General features: G+C 41.1%; 1 protein-coding gene across 6 annotated transcripts in view; it reads right to left on the bottom strand.

Moving 5' to 3' along the window:
- Positions 1–24,828, bottom strand: part of AKAP6 (A-kinase anchoring protein 6) — a 481,121-nt gene that overhangs the window by 245,450 nt on the left and 210,843 nt on the right. For all 6 annotated transcript variants that reach the window (XM_037050256.1, XM_037050257.1, XM_037050255.1 and 3 more), the window contains exon 5: positions 4,158–4,280. In XM_037050256.1, coding sequence (XP_036906151.1) covers positions 4,158–4,280 — 123 coding nt within the window. The remainder of the gene's footprint in view (positions 1–4,157; positions 4,281–24,828) is intronic.

The following is a 24,828-nucleotide window of genomic DNA, read 5'->3' on the forward strand; positions in this document are numbered from 1 at the left end:
TTGGTTAGTGGTTGCCCAGCATGACCCATGCAAATTTGTCTCCCAAGTTTAAGCCAAGCCCTGAGCTCATTCTTTGTTCCAATTCTCCTACAGCTCTCTGGTGTCAGTCTGACCTGTGTTTCTCCTACTGGACACTCTGATTGGCTATAGTTAAAAAACAAACAAACAGCTTTTTGTTTGTTTTCCCACAGCTGACTGCACAGCACGTGGTGTCCGTTCGGTGCGCTGGGCATGCACAAAAACTACTTGGGAGATCACAGTTATCTTCTCAGGAGCAAAGGGAGAAGTTGATACCCTGTTCTGCTACTTTTTAACTCTGAAGACTATAAATTCTCTCACAGGAAAAAAATATCTAAATAGTCTGCCCAAAACTATTTGTGATGCTTTACTCAAATGCAGTTTTTGCTGAATTTTGCTCCTTTAGACAATGACAATGGTGGTGAGGGAAACAATTTAAATGTCCACCAATGGGTAAATGGAAAAACATAGTGTGGTATTTCCATGCAACGAAATATTACTCAGCAACAAAAATGAATGAACAATTAAAACACGCAACATCAAAATAAGTGTGCCGGGTGAAAGAAACCAGGTATTTCCCCCAAAAGAGACAATACGTATTGGCTGATTCCATCTATGTAAAATTCTGGAAAGTAAAAATTAATCTAGTCAATACTAGTACCAGAAAGCAGATCTGATGGCTCAGAGATAGGGAAAGGCCGGGAGGAAGGGAGAGAAGAATTACCAAGGTGGTGAGGAAGCTTTTGTAGGCGATGGATTTGTTCACCGTCTTCATCGTGGTGGTGCTTTCATGGGTATATAGATTCGTCAGTGAGTGGAAACTTGTAAAATGGCATACTTTAAATAGATACAATTTATTTCATGCCAATTATAGCTCACTATGGGTGTTTGAAAAAAGTAGAGGTGAGAGAAGAGGGAGTCCATCTAAGAACATATGTATGCAGTATAGTTTCAAAAAGTGGTTTTCAAAGAAAAGGAAGCTTCAATATGTTCAATACTCACCCAATACCTTTCCAGAGTGACATTTTCCTGAAAGTGTCATTTTCTGGGAAGATAGGAATTGTATTTTTGAAAGGAGCAGCCAGGTTGCAAGCAGATGATTAATTATCATGGAAAATCATTGATGTATCATTGCAATTTCACAGTATTTCTTACAGTTAAAACAAAGCTCTTTCGCATCTCTCATAAAGGTATTGTGAAGCTTTAATTGATTTGTGTTGGTAAAAACCCTTGGTTACCATCGTGGAAAATAATTGAATTAGGTATCACAATATAAATGTACAAGTTTTGTTATTGTTTTCATATTTGTTTTCTTCTAACACATTATTAAACCGGAGGAGATACTGAAGTCAGGGCCTTGCACATCCGTTGATTTGATGTCAAATTACAGAATCTATAGAGATGTTTAAAGAAATTCAGGTAGCTACTTGCCATAGCTATTCTGCACACTGAATAACCTTGCAAATACTATTTGCCTACTCACTAACAAGCCATAATGACGTATGCAGGGTGAAGTAAGGAAGGTAAATCTGTAGGCTCAGTTGTATACATACTTCCTTTATGGTAAGGTGGGCATTTTTCCTTCTTTTGAGAAGAATAAATTAATATCAACCCAGCATCACAATAAAGAAATGCAATAAAAAATATAAATGACAATATTGATCAGAAGACAATGTAGACAGGGTCCTCAGGGAGACAGAGTAGAGTAACTCAGAGTTTAAAGATGTTTTTTAAAAGGCTCTATCTGAAGTATCAGGCACAGCATGAATATAACAAGTGACTCAGTACATTGAGAATCACTCAGTGGAATCCACACACACTAGGTCTTCAGTAACTGCCAGATAGTATTATTCATAATTGCAGACGTGAAATTTGATACTGTGACCTAGCATCCAGTGGACAGATCTGGACATCATAACCCCTCATTATTTGCAAAGCAGAGATAAAGATGTTGCTGTGTTATCTCTATTCAGGCCAATGTGATCAGACATGAGCAAGGGGCACACTGGTTCAAGAAAGGGTTGATCTTTCGGCAGAAACAAGTTTATTCTTGAAGAGATGAACATGTTAGAAGGACTCTGCTGTGGATCTAAAGGAGAGCCCCACAGCAAAGGGGATACCGGTTTCCACACTTCAGATGACAATGTCACTGTGAGACAGTATGTAAGGCTGTCTGCAAATCACTTTGGTCAGCTGCAGAGGTTCTGCTATTTACAAGGCTAGAACACAGCCGTCACAAGCCACGTGTGGAAATTTCAATGTAAATGTAAGTTCATTAGAATTTAAAATGTATATCCTCAGTTGCTCTAGCCCCATTTCAGGTGCTCAGCAGATGCATGTGGTTAGTGACTCCCATACTGGACAACGCAATATGAAATATTCCATCATCGCAGAAAGTTCTAGTGGACAGTGTTGGGCTGGAATGAGGCAGAGGGGATGGGGATGCTAAGGAATGCAGATTTGTAATAAAGATTTCAGAACGGGACATTGGTTATTCATGGTCATGTCACTCAACTCCCAAAGAGAAGAGAGACCTCGGTTCATACTCGTTTACCCTGGCTTTCAACAAAAAGAGTTGAAGCACTCTTTATGTCCCCATGCCCTCTGGGACCTCAAAAACTAAATGTGTGTTTCCCATAAAATATTAAATCAAGAGAAATTAAGACAGCACACTTAATGTGAAATAAAGTTCATATATTCCTGTTTAAACACAGATTAGAATTTCTGTCAGAACAATGCCAGTGAAGAGTTGACATTCTAATTAATACAATTTACATTATAAAGCACTGAATATCTTTATCTTGCTATTATGAAATGCCCTCTTTAAAAAAATCAATGCTCTACTCAACAGGGAATTGAATACTAAGGGCAATATTTAAAATCCCACGTACAAGAGAGGTGTTTAAGGTCACTGCCATTTTCACACTCCTCCAACCAAGGTCTCGGAAAAGAGAAGCGATACATTCATTCTCTGCCACACAGGTTTGTCGTCCTTTCCCAACCAGAGGACTGTGTGCATGAAGCAACACGACTTTGAAAATGTTTTTCTTGCAATGATTTGAAACACTGCAAAACACAAACACCAGAAAAGTATTCTCTCTCACTCCCCTTCTCTCCCTCTCTCTCTCTTCCCTGCCCTCCTCCCACTCCCGCCTTTTCTCACCTCCTCTTTCCTCCCTCTCTCTCCCTTAACTCGAGGGAGCAGTCCAGAAATCCCGTGAACTCTCATACACGCAGACTCTCACTCAGTGCGTATTCAATCCATATTCTGAGTGTGTAAAAGAGGCAGAAAACCAGCCCCACAGTTGGGTACCCAAGGATTCGCGTTCATTACCTTTGTCAATTTTATGCTATTGGTGAAAGGAATAAAGATGAGATCCTTAAAGCTTGAATTTTCATTTCCTATGACAATGTGCTTTTTCTTCATGCTTTATCACACTCCACTCTTTGGTTCCCACCCCTTCATAATTGATATCGGCCATTTGAAGCATTCAGTGAAAACCTCACGAGGTTCATCAAACGTCCCCCAGTCTATAACTCTTGCTTCTAACGCATTCAGAAGCATATCCATCCGCGTGTTTTCCACTTCCCCGGCACGGCGGTCCCTCTGCACAGGGACAAGTGTAATGACAGTTGTATTAATTACATGCTGAAAACCCACATAGCCGCAAAAATGATGGAGATCATCACTTTAAATATTTTATTAAAATAACCCAGTGTAGAACTGATAAAGTAGACCCTCTTGATAATGAGAGGTTCATTAATTTTACAAGAATTCTAGAAAGCTGAGAATGGTCATCAAAATTGTCTCTTTCATTTATATTTTTTTTAACAAAAGGAAAACCTTCAATCATTGCTTTAGAGAAAGGGGTCTAGTAAAATTTTCTAAGGTATTTTTAAAAATAATAACTTTCTGGAAAAACTTTTGAAAATAGCTTTAAATATGGAGGATTTAGATTTCATAGTTTTTACTTGCAATGCCTATAAATTTTCAGCTGCTGCAGTTTACCCCATTAAAACTTGGTTTCATTAGCATATAATGACTTCTAATAAATAAAATTGATACTCTCCATAAACAAACAAGCAGTGCATTAAAACCCTTTTGTTACTAACAGTAAAAGCAACACAGTCTTGCCTACCAAGTGTGTCTCCAGGTACAGTTTAAGGCCATCGGTCTCTGCTTTCGGGGGTGCCCAGTTCTCAGTGGTTTCCATGGCTTCATCTAACCACTGAATCAATTCATCCAGCTTGTTTACAAACGCCTTGTGGCAAAAAAAGAAAAGGAGAGAAAAGGACAAGAAAAGCATGTTAGTTGGTTATTTTTTAAAGCCAGCCTTAAAGATTCCCAACCTCACTGCTGGTAAAATCGATACCACTGTGCTCCCACCCTAGTCTCACACTGTACAATGAATTTTCCAGTATTTCTGGCACTAAAACCTATCAAAATAGAAAGAAATTGTCCATGACTTCCTCTCAGTTTCTTTCGTAGGAACACTTTTCTGAGAAATTTGGACCGGACTCTGGGGTGTCATTGTAAAAGTGACCTAAAATCATCCTAACATTTCGGTCTCTCGCAAGCTCCTCTCACCAAAAACAGGTCCGTGCTAGGAACACTCCCTGACTTTGGGGCATAAAAACACTTCTGTAAAGACAGCATTCTTTACTTAATGGAACTAGACATCTATTTTTAAGTCACAGAAATGTTTTAAGGGACTTGGATGAGTTCAAATGGCAGCCCAAAGGTTTGTGGCTGAGCCTGGGTTGTAACACGCAAGAGTAGAAAAGACAGAACCAATAAACAAAGTAAACACTTGACTTTGGGTGTGTCCCAGACATAAAGAAATATTCTTGGCTAGGAAGCACAAATCAAAATAATCTTGCAATTTTTCAAATAGCAGTTATAAAAATTTATTGACCATTTAAAAGAACACATCTGTAGAAACGGAAATTATTTTGAAAAAAAAGGAAAGCCCAGCTATGAACCTAAGGCAAGGAAATGGGGCTGGGTGCCTGCTGTCCATGACTAGGTAAACAGCTCCACCTGGAGGTCAAAAGGAGTAAGAACAGGATACGACATTTGTATTCAGGGAGATGGCCTGTGACACTTACTCACCTATTAAACTAACCTGTTTTTCAGATTTGCCTTTTGATTAATTTTGAATAATATTTTTAATGATTAACAGGATATCCAGAGACTGAAGTGATAATAGGTGAAGGCTCATTTTCTTTAATCATGCTTCTCGGAAACTACATTCTGTCACTAAGTTTTCTCTTACATAATAGTTGAAGATTCATAAACGTTTAACTCAGGCAATTGATTGGCCTCAAAATAATTATTAGAAGAAAACAAGTGGCATTGAGAGCAGTAATAAAGAGAAATGCAGAAAAAATAATACTGAGAAACACATTCCTGTCAGTCAAAGGGGGGGAGCAGCAGAGGTGGACCCTGTGGCACGTGCAGTGGAGTCAGCTGTCCCACCAGGCTCCGGGGAAAGTCTGTCGGCCCACGCAGCGGCATGTCACGTTCCCCAGATTCCTGGGTGCTGCCCCAAGAGTTTCCTTTTGAAAACACCGCTCCTGTGCCAAGTAACATAGGACAATCACACCCGTCCTTTAGAAAAATTCAAATTTTTCGTATTGCAACTTGTTCCAGATGCTACGAATCCATGCCAAGTAATTAGTTTTGCCCTTTCTCATATAGGTAGTCTGTTAGAAATGGACTCCCTAATTATTTTCTCTCATTTTTTAAGTTTTTTCATTAAAGAGTTACATTTTATTACTATCAATTGTCCTTTGTTTCCCCACTTTTTAATTTATTTTACTGTATTTTCCCATTACCACTGGAGTACTAATTCTTGATACTCTCATAATTATATTCTGTGAAAAAGAGAATAAGATAGCCTTTGCTGATCAAACGAACTTCTATCTGCAGAACCTCATCAGAATATCAGAGTCTGGATGACTGATAATTGTGAGTTGAATATAGTATTTTATAGTATTTACACTATTAAATAGTAGGGATTATTGAATTTGAACTTGAGTTGTTATATCTGTATATATAAATTGGTTTGGTGGAAATTAAGTCAAGAAGTAAATTATTTTGGAAACAATTGGTTAAATCCCAAAAGACAAATAATAAAATATGGTATTTGAAATATAAATATTCATATCTTCTCTTCCTCCAAAAAACAAGCAAACAAAACTGTGTGTGTGTGTGTGTGTGTGTGTGTGTGTGTGTGTGGCTGCATAGGTACCTCATCATAAAAGCCATCAGTCTTAGCCAAGAAGCACTAAACACTGTGTTTCAGATTTCCTAACAGAGGCATAATCACACAGCAAGGTGAAATCTGTGAAAGACAGATTAGGCAAAAGCCGTGAGATCCAGCAAAACTTTCTGGATGACCTCTCCCTGTAGCCCAGCCAGCCAGGAACATCAAGGCTGTCCACCATGGAGGAGACAGAGGTCCTTCCCAGGCATTGTTCTGGGTTTCCTCTGGATCACAGCTCATTCTCACTGATTTTCATTTGTTGCACGTTTTCTCACCTCTTCTCTTGCCAGTACTGAAGAGTTTCATCAATCACAATAAAATCTGACAATCACTATTCTTAACTCGTAGTAAAAAGCTAAGCACTCCTCCTTTTAAGGAGATCTTAACTTTCCTCTTCCTCCTCCTCTCCTGCTTAGGTGTGTAGTCACAAGAGGATAAACAGAAATCATGAAAGCAAGTGAAACTGGGATCCATCTGATTCTTGATACTTTTCTCATCTGCTATTTCTCTACCTCTCTCAGACCCTTTAACTGTGTGCTGTCACCAAGGCTCTGTGTAGTGATCCCTATGTCATGAGACACTCTTCTGAGAAAGACCAAGTACATGGCCCTGTCTGGTGTGGCTCAGTGGATTGAGCACCAGCCTACAAACTGAAGGGTCACCGGTTCAATTCTCAGTCAGGGAACATGCCTGTGTTGTGGGCCAGTACCTGAGCACTGGGCACATGAGGGGCAATCACACACTGATGTTTCTCTCCCTCTTTTCCTCTCAATCTAAAAATAAAATAAATAAAACCTTTTTAAAAAAATACCAAGTAAGTGCCACTCGATCCAACAAGCCATGTGATGTGCTGGAGAATTCACCTGTGGACATGTACATGAATATTTGATGCTCATTTTCAGAAGCTCTGCTAGAGTCTTTGGGGTATGAATGAAGGGAAATGAGGCTGATGTAAGCAAAAACAAGAAAATGGAGAAAAGTAAAAATGTTATTTTGTAATACAGATCAAGTACTAACAACAAATATTGATCACTCATTCATTCTTTTAACAAATAATTATTAAGTGCCCACTCTGTTTAAAGCCCACTGCTGTGCAGTATTGGGAATAAAAAAAAGATAAATATCATTGCAACAAAATATTTCAGAAGAAACAAAGCATGTCTAAGCACTGGCCTACTGAATTCAAGTAATTTTAATCATTTTTTTAAGTTTTACAATAAATAGAGAGTTGGAATACTCTGGATTTTCTTCTGAAGTGTGTGCTGCCTGTACTGGAATTCTGTCTGCACCCAATCTTGTTTCTGTTCTCAGCATTTGACCTACCTGTGCTTGTTTCTCTAATATTCTAGGTTACCTGGAGAGTCACGGTAACTGTAAAAATTAGATTTCCCTCAGGACACAGTCCAATGCTGCCATGGAACTACATAAAAAGCACACTTTGTGCACATTCACCTCACTCCTACAGGCTGACTACAAACTGTTGAAAGGCTGTATTTTAATGCCTTCATTGTCCAAACTCCTACTGATACGCCCTGTCTGTTCAGTCTCTCTCCGGACATTCTCCGCCACTGGCTTCCTCACTGGCTCCTTCCTACCCCTCCTTCCATTACCTTTCTCTGACTCCTTGTCAAGCTGTCCAGGGCCCCACTGAGGGTGACCCAGTCCACTGGGTCACCCAGTCACCCACAGGGTGACCCTTCTCTGCCAGCCACTCCCTTAACTGTTTCCCCCGGGTATGTCCCTTACCATACTCATGTAATACACACTCTGAGAGCCTGCGGACTGTTGATTGGAGCCGAGCCAGGATTCCGCCTCCGGAAGAAACCCTGGCTGCCCACCGTGGGAGAGAACGGAGGCCCTCGTAGCCCCGTTACCTCCAGTTGGCAACACACTCCCCACTCGCAAAACATTTGCATTCTGAAAATTCCTTAATGAGGTGCTTTGAAAAAACCCTACGTTGACACTTGCTAAAGCATCCATCTATTTAAAGACTAAGAAGCATAGTCAAAGTGCATGCAAATGTACACTTGGAGGTTTGTAAAAAATAATTTGCTAGAGCCCTCAGCTGGTTAACATGCATTTGAAAATTATATTATATTAAATTTACATTTGAGTCTTGCAAAGAGCTATGCTCTGATGGCAGGTTAAGAATACCCATTATTTCACTGATTTTCCGACCTATTTTCTCTCCTACAGCAGAGGTAGTTCGGGTAAACACAAATGGAGGGGGGGTTATTAGTTCCTCTTGCCCTCCAACACGGCTGCCGTGAGCAGCGGGAACAAAAAGAAGAACCTCTTGCACCAGGTGTGGGACCAGGCAACAAGGGTGCCGGAGGAAACAAGAGAGGCTCTCTGCCTTACCGAGTTGAAAGCGTGCGGATGGTTTTCTTCTTTATAGAATTACATAATGTTAGACACAATTGAAATTAAAAACTATTTGCCTAAAACGGAGAAGGGGGCGTACGCAACAGGAAGCAGATGCCGTGTTGTCACTCCAAGTCTGTGATGTGGAGCTGATTAGGGCCATTTTACAGATGAGGACACTGACGGTCAAAGAAGGTGAGTGACTTGACTAGTGGCAGGGTTGGGACTTGAACCCATATCTCACTCCAGAGCCTGTCTCTCTCACGGCTCCGCACTGGCCTGGAGAAACAGCACGCCTAGAGACACGCCGTCGGACCCAGGCGAAGGCAAAGCACGTTCCTCCCAGCCCCACGGCCCTGACGCTAACGTACAGTTCTCCGAACTCTAAGTCCTTCCTCCTTCACATTCACTATTTCCCGTTAATTTTTTTTGAAAGGGGATTGTGATGAGGCTAGATGCATAATAAGAAACATAAATGTGCGTGGGGTAAGGGTAAGAGAAGAGCAACTTCTTTTTAGCAAGCAAAAGCACTGTGAAGTTCATTTCTAATTTACATAAAATTTAAACCAAAAATTTAAACCAGGCATATGCTTGAATGAGCCTGGTCTACCAGTGTCTCGCTTACAGACGAGTTTGACTCGATCAACCACAGAGATGGCACTGGGTTCTCAGGAGGTAGTTCAGCCAGTGACCTGAACTGCTCATTTCCTTCTGGTGTCTGCTGTGTGTGTGTGTGTGTGTGTGTGTGTGTGTTCACCCCCAAAAGGATTCATATTTCTCAGTGGACAGTGTGATGATGTCTGACCTCATCTAGATCAAGTTGGCTGAGTTCAGGCAAGAAGAACACCAAAAAAGGGAGCTAATTTTACAATATTTATGAAAAACTGGTGAGCCTCTGCTGTTGAGCCTTTTAAACATTAAAAAGTACTTTCTCCTTTCTTCATATCCCAAGATTAAAGGACTCGGTGAATTATCTCATCTGAACAGTGCTAGCTGAAACAACACTGTTCTTCACACAGCACTCACCATGTGTCGGGACCTCCTAATAGTATCGTACACACAGCAGCCCGTTTGGCCCCAGGGTCCCACAGAGATGCCGTGAGGTGGCCACTACTGTCACCCCCCACTTCACAGGTTTGTAAGACTGAGGCCCCCAGAGGTAAAGAGACCTACCCAGTGCTGTAGCACTAGAAGGTGGTGGACTCAGTACCTGAACCTGGAGGGCCTCACTTGGCATCACATGAAATCACAAAGCCCATCGATCTAACAATTCATTCAAGTCCCTGGCAGAAATTAGAGGTTAAAAATCCTCTCAATGAGAATAAATTGTGAGGAGCAGAAGAGGGTATATTTAAAAAACAGCACTCATTGTGAACCGGTGCAGAAAATGTTAAGCAAACAGTTGCTACAATCAAACAAAACTGAATTTGATTCCAGGCACATCTGGTTCTTACTAACAGTGGAAACTAAATGAGCTATTCAATGCCTCTGAATCTCAGATTCTCCACCTATAAGGGAGGGACAGCAATATGTACCTTGAGTTTACATGAGAATTTCAAGAGAAAATGTACTTTAAAGCCTGGTGTAAAACTAGGGCTTGATACATGATTTTTAAAAGTTATCCCTAACCAACAAGTTCCAAGTTGCTCTTTTATTTCATTCATTTAATACTATGGAATTTACACAATGGAATACTACTTGGCCATAAAAAGGAAGGAAATGCTACCCCTCACGACAGCATAGATGGACCCAGGGAGTATCATGCTAAGTGAAATAAGCCAGTCAGACAAAGATAAATGCCACATGATTTCACTTATGTGTGGAATCTAATAAACATAGTAAACTAACAAACAAAATAGAAACAGACTCACAGACAGAGAACAGACTGACAGCTGTTGAGGGGAGGGGGCTTAGGGGGCTGGGTGAGACAAGTGAAAGGAGTAAGAAGAAAACCAAAACACAAACGAACTCACAGGTACAGACAACAGTGTGGTGATGAGCAGAGGGACAGTGGGGTGGGGAGGGAGAAGAGGGTAAAGGGGGGATAAATGGTGATGGAAGGAGACCTGATGGGGTGGCAAACACACAATCCAACACACAGGTGATGTGTTACAGAATTGTGCACTTGGAACCTACGTAATTTTATGAACCAAGGTCACCCCAATAAATTCAATTAAATACATAAGTAATATTGATTATTCACCACTCATATGGCACTGTGCTAGGCACCTCAGGGGCGATGGATGAGGGACGTCCCCACGCACAGGTGGCACCAGTTGCTGTGGGCATTTGGGGGAGGGAGCCAACATGGAGGGCGCAGGAGCTGAACCTTCGAGTTAGCAACGATTTCCCCGCCGCCTTACTCCATCAGCAGGTCTGAAGGAAATCGCATTTCTCTATCCACAGCCACAAGATTAAGAATTATCGGGCCTAACTTTTCAAAATGATACACGTGCTTTGAACCCAATCATTGCATTAGCAATGGCTACCAATGAGTAACCGCAGTCTTACCCCACCCACAAGGAAGCTTTATTTAGGCTTAGCTGGTAAAATTGGAACTTAGTTTAGAAGCAAAATTATGCACTGAGATTTTACATCTATTAATATATACATGTATATATACATATATACCAATAAATATGTATTTAATCTCCCATTTTCATGCACAGAGTTCCTACACAAAATGACTCACTTGGATCTTTACATAATAGCACCCAAATGCAATCAGCCTCTCCCAGCCACACATCTATGGACTTACAGCACGTAAGCCCCACACGTTCAAGACAAAAAGCAGTGCTTTGGACTCCACCACCTCACACATTCACCCACATCTCTGCCTACAAAGCCCAAAACCACAGGAGGAACTGGCAGAAGGAAGGACATGGTGTGTGGCTTTTAAAAGAAAGATTAAAGAGAAAATGAAATGGTTTAACACAGTTTGAGCTCTGATTCCATAACAAAACTCACATACTGAAATGTTTTATGAAATATTTAGCTTCTTTCTAAAGGTTAAATGGGATATCTTTAGAACATAAAAATATTTCTGATAAAATTATCCCAAAATAAAGTTATAAGGCTGTCAGTTGGAAAGAGAAAGCAAGAGAGACATAGAAAGGTATTAACTAAAACTGACCAGGGGGAAGTTCTACACAGAACTCAGTATCATGTAGAATGGATAAACTGAGCTGAATCCCCAGCTCCTTCAAATGCTATTGACAGTGGTTTCAACTGAGAAAAAAGAATCCAGAAAGATCCCTGACTCCCATAATGAGAAAGGGCTTCCTCCTCAAACCCACAGGCTTTGAGTTCAGCTGCTCCCTGTTGGTTTTGAAAAAGAAATGATCAACAATTTTAAGGCCGAAGCACAACTGAAATGCGTGATCACCAAAGTCTATTAAAAACAGAAGTGATTAAATGAACTGGAAATAATAGTAGGTTAATATTAATCAAGCACTTATGTGCCAGGAAGTTATTTAATCCCTGCACAAGCCTATGCTGTAAGAGCCCCAGACTCTTCACTTTTTAGAGGAGACAGGAAGCACAGGCAAGCTCAGTACAGCTATGTGGGGTGAAGCTGGGGGTCCTGCCGGGTAGTCGGACCGCCCTGAAGCTTTGCTCACTTACCCTAGCTGACTTGACTCAAGCACCCTTGTCCTCCAGAAGCACTAGAGGAGCAGATCAGATCATCTTTTATTATTATTATTATTATTATTATTATTATTCATTTAATTTATTAGGATGACTTTGGTTTGCAAACCCATACAGGTTTCAAGGGTGTAACTCAATAAAAGAACATCTACACACTGCATCTGTGCACCCATCCCCCCAAGCAAAGTCTTCTTCTGTCCATTCTCTACCCCTTTGTGCATCTCCACCTGTCCCGTCCCCATTTCCCTCTGGCTACCACTACGCTGTTGTGTGCGTCTATGTGTTAAGTGTATAAACAAATGGGACTACACCCAATGAAAAAGCATTTTCACAGCACAGGAAACAATCAACAAAATGAAAAAGGAACCCAGGGAATGGGAAAACATACTTGCTGATGATATAGCTGGTAAGGGTTAATCTCCAAAATGTATAAAGAAATGATACAACTCAACACCAGGAAGACAAACAACCTGATTAACAAATGGGCACAGGATCAGAATAGACACTTCTCTAAGGAGGACACACAGATGGTCAACAGACATATGAAAAAATGCTCGACATCACTTATCATCAGAGAGAGGCAAATTAAAGTTACAGTGAGATCATCTTTATCTGCCTCTAAATCCCAAATCTGAGTTGCTCACACCTTAGAATTTAGGATTATGATCATTTAATGCCTTACTTGTAGATTTTTCATACCCAGTATTATAAATAACAATATTTGGGTGCTGACTATCTATCTACCAGTTGTTTTTCTAATAACTTAAGTAGCCATTTAATCTGCATTAATTTCCCTGTTGTATAGATAGAGAGGCTGAAGCAGAGAGGAGTTGTGTAATTAATTAAAGGTCATAAAGCCATTAAATAGATATTAAGTAATCTGGTTTCAGAGTCCAAGCTCTGAACTACTACACAAGACTGCCTTTCTAACCAGGCTTACTCCCAAGAGGGTCGCAGGGAGAAAAACAAAGGCTAGTAACATCCACTATTGCTCACGCTTTGCCGCCCAGCTTCAACCATCGCCATCACAGACACCTGTTTTAGATAATTCTCCCTACACTCTTGCTCTTTCTTTTTTTAAAGGTCCTACACTGTTTTATTTTTAAGATTTTATTTATTTATCTTTAGAGAGAGGGGATGGGGAGAAGAAAGAAAAGGATGAGAAAAATCAATGTGTAATGTGTGGTTGCTTCTTGTGCACCCCCTACTGGGGACCTGGCCTGCAACCCAGGCATGTGCCCTGACTGGGAATCGAACCAGTGACCCTTTGGTTCTCAGGCCCGCACTCAAATCAACTGAGCCACACCAGCCAGGGCTGTGTTCTCTTTTCAGCACTCCTTTCTTCTCTCCTTCTTGATTACTGTTATTTTGCCTTCTTCCTCTTCTCCTAACCTCTCCCCTTTCTTTTGCTCCCCTCCCTTCCTCTCCCTTTCTCTCTCCCTTTCTATTCCTTCTCTCTTTTTCTACAGGGCAAAACCTCCCCCTACCTTGTCGTGGATAGCAATCACTTTTAATAGACACTATTTCCCAGCATGTCCATAATACTGACTTCAACACTGAAGTGCCAAGCTGAAAATGCCATATTCCTGTGTTTAGATCTAAATACTTCCTATTAAGTAAGACCTCCTTGTAAATCAAATATCTGAAACGAAAATGCATGTGTTTAGATGGGATTCTCTGTAGAAGGCTAAGGTTGCTCAAAAGATTACCTGTGATTGTTGAGCTGTTTACCTAAACATTCTAACTTTTCTCTAGGGATCATAAAGTTCTTTAGTAATAAGAAAGTTCATCTTTTTAGAAAAAAAATGGAATTCCATAAGTAGAGTTTATCTTGCTGCATGAGCAATAAAATAGCCAACTTTCTACCAGAGAACTTCAAGGCCATGAGTCATTAAAGGGCAACAACCGTTCAGCTGCTGTGCTATCCTTAGGGCCAAGAAGATAGGAAACGGTGCTACCTAAGTGCATCTGCTTGCAAAAGAGAAAATAAGAAGAGTTCCCATGCATAATAGAAGCACAGGCCCAATCTTCTCAAGGACCTTAGATACCATCTAGTCTAATGCCTCCCATTTTACAGATGAGGAAACTGAGGCTGGGAAAGATTAAGTACTTCAGAGATAACACAAAACCAATAGGAAGCTCAGCCAAAAGATCTCAGCTTTTTGTCCGCAAGTAGAGAGTTCTAACTGTTCACTTAAAAGTATTCTGGGACATCCTCTCGGCAAAATTTCTAGAATTCAAAAAAAGAATTAGAGGTTTTAAGGATGTTGTAAAACTTCAGAGTGCTATTGGTTTAGCTAATTGTATAAACTACCTAGATTGAGTAGCATTGGTCTAGCTGAGGTAAAGGCTAAATTGCCTCTTTGTTCATACTCCGTGTATGCGTACACATGCACACATGTGTATGGGGCTTTTATTCATAACTCTGTACTGAGAGCTTGGTACATATCAGACATTGCGTTAAGGCCTGGAGCTCACACATAAACGAATGACTTAAATTGTTTCCTTACACACGTCAGAGCACAGTGATATCATCGAAGTGTGGTGTGGGGTGATGCAGGTCAGCAGTTCCCAAGCTTTTACTCTTAAGACTCCTTTTATTTGTTAATTTATTTACATATAAGAATAATAATCTATTAAATCTTAATATCACACATTATTATTATTTTTTACACTATGTTTTAAAAAATAGTGAGAACACTGGCATTCTTTTAGCTGTATGCTCCTCTGCCACCAAATCTCCCCAACCTACTGCTGACTTTCCAACCCACCTTTCAAATTTCCCCGTCCTCAAGAGTCAGTGGTTTGAGGGACATTTCTAAACCTATTGGAGGCCCTTCCCTTTACTTCCCAGAATACATTGTAATGACCTTCCCTCTGGTTAAAGAGTGCTGTGGGATTATTATTTATAAGCACATAATTATAAAGATAATATATGCAAATGAAAATTATAAGTAAATAAGTACATATTATTTATAAGGTTGTTATGTGACAATATTATAAATTAGAAGGTTGCCTGTGTTTGTTTGAACAGACATTTATAGCATAAATTCCCTTACAGAAACTTCCTAAGCTGTCAGAGAAGTGCATTAACTAAAATTATTGGGCCAATTAGAGAAGAATTATCTCTAATGCAGCATGAGAATCATCTGTCAAGGCAGGAGACCCAGAGTCTCACAGAGGAGAGGGGTGCAGGAATGTGGGGTGACCGTCACCGGCCCCAGGAAGGGGGAGAGGCGATCTTAACTACTGTGAGACATGAAGGAGGCTGAAGCCTCACAATGACCGCATGGCTGAAGGTGGGGGAGAGAACAGGGTGGCGGCGTTGAATTCTGAAATGCCAGAGGCATCTGTCCGGTACAGAAGGAGCAGCATGGCCCGCCCCCTCTGCTCCCATATTAGCAATAACGCCAACAATAACAACCACAGGAGCTAACAGCTGATAAATGCTTACTACGTGCCAGATAATACTTTCAGCCCTTTACCTATTTTAACACATTTACTCATCACAACAACTCCATATGGAAGGCACATTTTCAATCCTATTTTACAGGGGAGCAAACGGGGGCACGAAGAAGTCAAGGCATTTGCTCAAAGTAACACAGGTGGTAGGTGGTAACAGCGGCAACATGGCTGGAGAGCCTGCCTTCTGGGCCTGCACGCTCCCCCGCCATCCAGCTCAACAGAAGACCCACACCGGTTACTGTCTCCAAAAATCTCTTCCTACCCAACGCACCTTTTCCTTTGCCACGGAGTTCTATCTGCTGCTTTTCTGAACATGCATAATTTTGGTACCTTGAACAAGGCTAGTCTTGGAGTTCCTTCAGGTCTTACTTCCCTTACATGAAAGTGTGTCTAAAGAGACAAGTGGGCACAATATGATTTTTCGTGGGCTCTGTATCCCATCAAGCAGACTCTGGTCAATATAGTACATCCTTGAACAATGTGAGGGTTAGGGGTGCTGATCTCCACACAATCAAAAGTCCTCAAAATCTTAAGGCAGCCCTCTGCATCCACAGATTCCCAACCACAGATCAAAAATACTGTTTTCAATCCACAGTTTGTTGAATCTGCAGATACAGAGGGCCAACTGTATGTTTAGGGAAAAAATATGCATGTGAGTGTACCTGTGCAGTTAGAACCTGTATGTTCAAGGGTCAGCTGTGGTCTCCTAAACACAATGGCACACGTCAAACAACATAAAACCAAAGATGCAGTGGGTACAGGTGCAAGCTCAGGAAAAAGGCTTTAACAAAACAGTAACAATAGTCTTTTCTATGTTACCAAAAAAACATAAAGAAAACAAAATAAAACATTTTTATTAATTTAACTTATTAGCTCTATTTTTATAAGGTAATGGGCTCAGAGAGGAAGAAAAAGCAAGAGTACTAGGTTGCCAGTTGTGATATACACCTCTCGCTCTCTTGCTCTCTCGCTCTCTCGCTCTCTCGCTCTCTCCCCTTCTCTCTCCTCTCTCTCCCTCACACACACTCACCTTTCTCACGTGAGTAGAGCTAAATAGTCTACAGACAAATCCGGAAATATCAAAGCACTACCTGTAAGTGACAACTTTCTAGTTCTATTATCTTACAAGCATTGAAAAGAAAATAACAACTTCCTTTATTCCTAGTTAAATAAGGAAGGCAAATGCTGGAGCCATTGGCTTCCTAAAAAGTAGGGCATGGGGCCTGATCATCCAAAAGATGGAAAACCTGGCCTTGGGTGGCAGGCAGCACCTTTCCTGGGTAAAGTTACCTCTTCACCATGCAAGCTCCTGGCCAGTGATCTTTACATGGTGAGATCCACCGCCTCAGATGTGGTCCAACGCCACGAGTGACCCTGACACAGAACCCAGGCTTGTGGAATGACTTCCCCTCTATTACCGNAAATGCTGGAGCCATTGGCTTCCTAAAAAGTAAGGCATGGGGCCTGATCATCCAAAAAATGGAAAACCTGGCCTTGGGTGGCAGGCAGCACCTTTCCTGGGTAAAGTTACCTCTTCACCATGCAAGCTCCTGGCCAGTGATCTTTACATGGTGAGATCCACCGCCTCAGATGTGGTCCAACGCCACGAGTGACCCTGACACAGAACCCAGGCTTGTGGAATGACTTCCCCTCTATTACCGGAACAGAGCACAAAGAGTAATGCCCACAGGTATTTTTAAGACATGACGACGGCAACTCTGCCAACATGAATGTTTCTGATCTGCTTCCTTTAGCTGACCTTGTTTGCTACAAATTCAGGCTAATCTATATACATCAGTAACTCTTACTTGGTTATTCATGTGTTTGCTGTTACCATTATCTCTGATTTTTTTTGTCATCTTACAAACTCTAGCCAGGCCACGAATTCCTCTAGGATGTCTGGTTCCTCTCACATGACAGTGCTGGGAAAGCAGCATGAATAATGTCATACCTCCAGGCTCATTAATGTCACGGCCTCACACTCACTCACCATCAGGATCTTCTAAGAGGAATCCACCCAGAATTCCACAGAACAGAAAGCCAATAACATTGAAGTGATATATTCTAGTGGATATTCTACAGAAAAATGTCTCTTCTCTTAGATGTGCCTCATAGTCAATCTCTCCTAAAATTTCAGAACTGAGGAGTATCTTATAGGTCATCCCATTCAGTTTCTTTATTATTTATTTCTAACAACTGAGGCTCAGGAAGTTAAGTTACCGAGGTCACAATGCCACTTAGAGGCAGATTTAAGTTTCTTATTCTAGCTCTTTCTACTATTGGCGCTAATACCCTGGGTTCATAGAAATTCAAAAAGACTATTACTTATGTGGTCTTCCGAGTTCACGACAAGCCTTTGTTCTTTGTAATTTCCTACAATAATCTGTGCATTGGCGTGACAAACAAAATTAACATTCCATTTAAAGACTGGGAGACTTAAACAGTAAACTTTTAGAGACTGACTCAAGTTTCCATAACTAGAAAATGAAGGGTTGTGAATGGAGCCCAGAGCTCCCATCTTCAAGTCCTGTATTCTTGAGTAATTTCTAACCTCCCTGTGCACCTTTCTCCTCAGTGGTAAAACGGGTTTACAACAGGAGCGTCCACCTCAAAGAGGATTATTTTTCTTGATAATTAAATGTGATAATGTGTTAAGTGAACACACGTCTCAGCATTTTGCATAACATGTTACAAGTGGGCAACAAATGTGAAGGCTTGGTTTGATTTCCTTGATCACCGTTGTTCTACGATACCCTACCACTGATGCACAGTCATTCCTTTAGACAGAAGGAGAATTCACTAGTGTCCTAGTAATCACTTTAGTTAAATTCGGAACTGCAACACCAAGTTCACTCCTCCTTTGATTTTCACTATAAAAAGAGCTGCTGTCCAATGCGGTTAGGCACTGCCATCATCTTGAAATGACAAAGTATTACTTAATCATATGGCCTTTCCATACCAAGAAAATAACAACTATTCTCATCTTAATGTTTAAAATTTCACACACAAAAAAACCCCCCTGCACCTTCCCTATATATTGGGGTGGCCAAAAAGTTCATTATATTTTTTGCTTTACAATGGCTCTAGTAGTGCTTAGTCATCTTTAAATTCATTCAGAAAAATTTTGCTAGGTTGTATTGTGACAGCTGTCATATCAGTGTGCATTTTTTAAAAAACTTTTCAAAATTAGTGAATTTTTGTGCAGCCATTTTAATATTGAGGATGGAAGAAGTATATGCAACATTTTCTGTGTACTAGGCTTTATTTTTTCAAGAAAGATATAAATGTAACTGAAATGCAAAAAAATACTTGTGTACTGTATGGGCAAGGTCCTGTGACTTACTGAATGTGTCAAAAGTGTCTTGCAAAGTTTCTTGGTACCATTGACATTTTGGCCAAATAATTCTTTGCTGTGGGCTGTCCTATGCATTGGAAGATGTTTAGCAGCACCCCTGGCCTCTACCCACTAGAACCCAATAGTGGGAGATAGCCAACCTACTCAAAATATCAAAATCAGTAAAGTTATTGGTGAAAATGAAAAATGTGTCTCTTATTTTACGGAAAAAAACTCAACAGACTTTTTGGCCCACCCAACATTTCAGAAGCTGAAAACTAGCTGCAGTAACTGCATACAGCCTCAAGGTGGTGGTAAGTCATCATTGATGAAGCCTCGAGACCCACTAAGGCTCAGTGGAAACCAAACTGACCACAAAGGCATTAACCAGGAAGGAATTTACTCTGAATTCCTGTGGTTATTCTCCCTCAACCTTGAGCAATGACCTTGTCATACGGTCTCAACAAATCTATTAGCAATATTAATTCGTAGATTTTCCCTGGCTTGCAACAAATAAAATATACACAAAAGATTATCCTTTAGAAGGATAATCTTTGGGAATCTTTGGGATTATGTTATGGGAATTTAAAATTCTCAACTTGAATTTGGCCACATCATTTATGTGTAAGATAACATTTACTTTTCTCCCATTCATCTACTGTGTATCTTAAGTTTGTGTCCCTGGGAACCATATGCTAAACTCCTTACATCTCCCTTCCCCCAAACCTCAACGAGAAATCTCAACTCTTTTGAACCTTTTCTTCCACTCCTTGATTTTAAAAAAGCCACAGATTTTTATTGATTTGTTCTTTACAACGTCTTCCACCTTTGTCTCTTTCCTCAGTCCCCGTCCAAAACCACAGTTCAGACCCTTGTACCACACGGCAGGCTCCTGCACTACCCTTCCGAATCAGCCCGAGAGCATTAGCCCCCAGCCCTGCCAGCACATCAGAGCTGCCTGGAAAGCTTCGGGAAACACCCACAGCTCCGGAGTCTGACTTCACTGGTCTGGGGTGGAGCCTGAGGCTGGGATTTGTTCACAGCTCCCCAGGGATTATAATGTGCCGCTACAAGCCAAACCACTGACATAGAGGAATATCCAGCAAACCATTACCGATTAACCTCCTTTAAACCAGCAACTCCTGTCTGGGCCAAAATTTTAAGTAGTTCCTCGTGTTCACAAAGATTGCAATTTAGTGACTTGAAGGCCAAATCTACCTTATAAATGTGTTTCATTTGGCCTGATTTAAAACTGTTCAGCCCAAATATTTAGAAAATGGGAGATGTCGCGTAAAATGAAGCTTCCCCACTTCTTTTTCTTTAAATTGCAAGATCCTGCCACACAGGACCCACATTTCATGCAACGGTCACCAGGAGCTGAACAGTGGCTGCCCTTTATTTGTTTTAATTTTTTAATCTTCACCCAACGATATGTTTTGTGGATTTGAAAGAAACACCAATGTGAGAAACATCCATTGGTGGCCTCCCATACCTGCCCTGACAGGGGATCGAACCAACAGCCTAGGTATGTGCCCTGACCAGGGCTAGTGGCCTCCCTGTACACAAGGCACTCACTCCCCAGTGGTGCCACCCTATCACTCCCCACGCACACTTGGCCGTACGACTCATTATGTTACCTGTCTCACCCTCTTCGAGTCATTTCAGTTTGTAACTCCTAGCCTACGGGATAAAGTTCAAACTGAATGATAACATTCCATTCACTCACTCATTTGTTCATGCATTTGTGAGACAGGTATTTACTTTGTGTCTGTGCTGTGCAAACACTAGCAATTAAAGTCCATCATATTTTGGTCCTATGTTTCTTTCTAACTTTATATTCCCCTTCCCTTCAACAAGCTCCCATTCTCACTAGCAGCTGGCTTAAGAGACATCTCCCTCCCAGTGTTCAGAGACTGGAGGCTCATTTCCCAAACTCCTTTACAATTAAGTGACGTCATACAACAGTCAGGGCCAATGGGATAAGAACAGAGGTTATAAGGGCAACTTCCAAGTCATATCTTCAAGGAGAGAGCTGGGTGTTCTTCCCTTCTCTCTTTTGGTGAGCTGGAACAAAGATGCAGTCCTGGTGAGCCATAGTAATATAAGAGCAACAGGGAGCCGGTACCTGGATCCTTAAACGGCCTCTGTCTTCCCTGGGCTGTCTGCTTACTTTTTGTTATGTGAAAGAAAAAGTCTACCTTATTGCATTTTGAGATTTCTTTGTTTATAGAGGTTTAGCCTATACTAAAAAACTCCCAGCATCTATCGCTCATTTACTATTTCTCAAACATACCATGAATATTCTTGCCCTCAAATATGGCTTATGTCAAAGCTTCTGTCACTAACATTCTACCTCCTCATCCCAGCTATCTAAATTCTCACTATCTAAATTCTCCCTACAGGCCCAGCTCAAACAGTCCCCCTTCTGTGATGCTTGGTCTAGCTACTTTTGTTATTACCTGGCTTCCTTTGTTCTCCCATTGTATGACTTTCCACTTGGTGCTTAGTAGGCACAGAAGCTAGAATTACGTTGTCATATATCTCTTAAGTTCTAGACTGTGCATAGTATAGAGCAAACTCATTTTAACCAGGGGCCACATCAGCCTTGAGGTTGCCTTCAAAGGGCAAAGTATAATTTCAGGACTGTATAAATGTAACTACTCCTTAACAGTTAAGGGACAGCTTGGTGCTGCTGCCAGGTAGAAACAAGGTGCCGGTCCAGATAAAACAAGGTGGAGGGCCGAATTCTGCCCACGGCCTTGTGTTTGCCATCTATGACATAGAGTATTCAGAGTTCCTATGGCGTTCAGCTATTATACCTCTTGTTCATTTGAACTATCAACTCATGTTCAATGTGTGATCATTTAGGGCTCTAAATCTTCCTTTTTTAATTACAAAGTTAAGCCTGCCCAATTCTTTAAGAATCTGGTTTTCCTATACATTTAAACTAAATTCTTATTTTCTTTATTCTTGCATCTAAACAACTCCCAAACTCTCTGAATACATATTTCTCAGACTAAGAAGTGCAAAAAAAGATCAGTGGTTCAAGCCTGAATGGTGATGGAGAACCAACTCACAGAGATCTCCTTTTTGGAATCTGAGACCCTCTAGAACAACATTAGAAGAATAAAGTGAAAGATACTCTTGGGGAAGGAAATTTGAAAAAGAAAACAGAGTGAAATCTATAAAGTTCATGAGAAAAGTAAAGAAAAGGAATGAGAGAGAAATGTAAAAAAGACAGAAAATTCAGAGACAAGAGGAAGAAGACTGACTGTGAAAGAAAAGACACATGCAAAAATAAAATGCCACCGAGAACAGTGGAATCTAGTAACCTTAAAATGCTTCCTACCTGAGAGGACCCTCTTAAGAGATCATTATTATCACCAAGGAGCAGACTACCATTCCACCAGCACTGGGAACACTGGCACACCGTTGATGTAACAGAAATTTCAAAGGCAAGCGAGAACAGAATTAATAGCAGACTTTGCTTATAAGTTTCTTTGGGTGAATAAAGAAAGATACAGGACTTCCTGTCAAGATGGCAGCATAGGCAGACGTGGCTTGCCTCTTTGTACAACCACAACATAACTACAGCTAAGATAGAGAACAACCATCACTCAGAACCTACAGAAATGGAGTTTAATACAAGTATGACAACTACAGAATCAAGGAAACCACATCTATCCAGACTGGTAGGAGGGGCAAAGACACAGAATGGGCTGGTCCCATATACACATGTGGTGGATAAAAATTCGGGTAGCGAGGAGTCACAGACACATCCCAGAACCCCGAGCCCAGGGTTCCAGTGCCATAAAGATAGGTCCCCACAACTTATGGCTACAAAAACCAGCAGGGATTGAGCTGGTGGAAGAAACTGCTGAAACCTCAAGCACTTTCTCTTAAAGAACCCACACGTGAACTTACCTACTCTGACTCACTCCCTCTGGGCTCTGGCACTGGAAAAGTGGCTTGAGGGTCACCAGTGACGTGCAGGGGAAGGCTGAGGTATCTGGCATCAGGCGAAGAGAGGTCATTGTCCCTTTTCTGGACCCTCCCCCGACAGAGCCAGCTGACTGGTGCCATGTCTACAATTTCACCAATAGCAGCTAACACTGTTTGGCCTGCCTTGGAGATCCCCAGACACTTTGCCCCACCCAACCTATGGCCCGCCCAAGCTGCTTTTCCATATAAATGGTCTTGACTCAGGCTTCACAGTGTCCTAAATCTTCTCAAACAAGCAGCAGCTGACCTCAGTGAGGCCCAGGCCTGGAACTAGCAGCCTAGATTCACAGTTTGGCTTTGCTTGGGAATCTCCAAGTCCAGCACAAGTAGCAGCCATCTCGGATTGCTTTATAGCCCAGGCAGGGTGGCCCCAGGAAGAACATAGGTGGGGACTGACATTGTCTGCACTGCCCAGGAAACCCCAAAGCCATCACACCCAGTGGACAGCTATAGACTATGTCAGATCACCACCACCCTGCTCCTACACAGCTGATCCTGCACTGAGGGTGGAGACTGGTGGTAAGTGGTCAAAGCCAAACCTTGCAGCTGACTGGCCTGGGTAAATCCCTCCCATTGATCTGCCAACAGCAACCAAGCCTCAACTATAAGAGGAGGATATACTCAACCCATATAAATGTAGTAGGTGTCCTGGGTGCATCTTGAGTACCCAGTTTGGTTGATAGGGGAGACTGTGCCACTAGACCATATAGGACACCTATTACCTTAGGCCACGCAACCAAGACACGGAATCAAAGCAGCTCTACCTAATACATAGAAACACAAAATGAGGTAACAAAGAAACATGGTCCAAATGAAAGAACAGATTAAAACTCCAGATAAAGAGCTAAACAAAATGGAGATAAGCAATCTATCAGATGAAGAGTTCAAATACGAGTTATAAGGATGCTCAAGGAACTTAGTAAGGACCTTAACAGCATAAAAAGATCCAGTCAGAAACGAAGTATACACTAACTGAAATAAAAAGGAATTCGTAGGGAAACAAAAGTAGAGCAGATGAAGCTGAGAATCAAATCAATGATCTGGAACACAAGGAAGCAAAAAACAACCAATCCAAACAAGAAGAAGAAAAAAAATCCAGAAAAACAAAAATAGTGTTAGCAGTCTGTGGGACAACTTCAAACATTCCAACATTCAATTTATAGGACTGCCAGAAGGAAAAGACAAAGATCAAGAAATTGAAAATGTATTTTTTAAAATAATTTTTTGAAAATTCTCTAATTTGGTGAAGAAAATAGACATGCAAGTTCAGGAAGCACAGAGAGTCCCAAATAAGATGGATGCAAAGAGGCCCTCTCCAAGGGACATCATAGTTAAACTATCAAAGGTTAAAGATAAAGACATGGGACTGGGGTGTGGAGAAATGGATGAGAGGTGAGGAGATTATAAAATACAAATAGGTAGTTACAGAATAGCCACGGGGATATAAAGTACAGTATAAGAAATGGAGTAGCTGAAGGACTTACACACATGACCCATGAATATGAACAGGGTAAGGGGATTGCCTGAGGGAGTGGGGGTTGCTGGATGGAGGGGAGCAAAGAGGGAAAAATCAGAGCAACTATAATAGCATAACCAATAAAATATAATAAAAAATAAACTATGCAAAAAAGAGAAAGATACAGCTGTGTTTCAATGGGAGTTAGTCAAATCACAAATCAGGTAAAGAATAACCAAGTGGGCTTTTTTTGTTTGTTTTGCTTTTTTAAG

This window comes from Sturnira hondurensis, unplaced genomic scaffold (genome assembly GCF_014824575.4).
Source record: "Sturnira hondurensis isolate 20B ecotype Veracruz unplaced genomic scaffold, ASM1482457v3 Scaffold0006655, whole genome shotgun sequence".
Lineage (NCBI taxonomy): Eukaryota > Metazoa > Chordata > Mammalia > Chiroptera > Phyllostomidae > Sturnira > Sturnira hondurensis.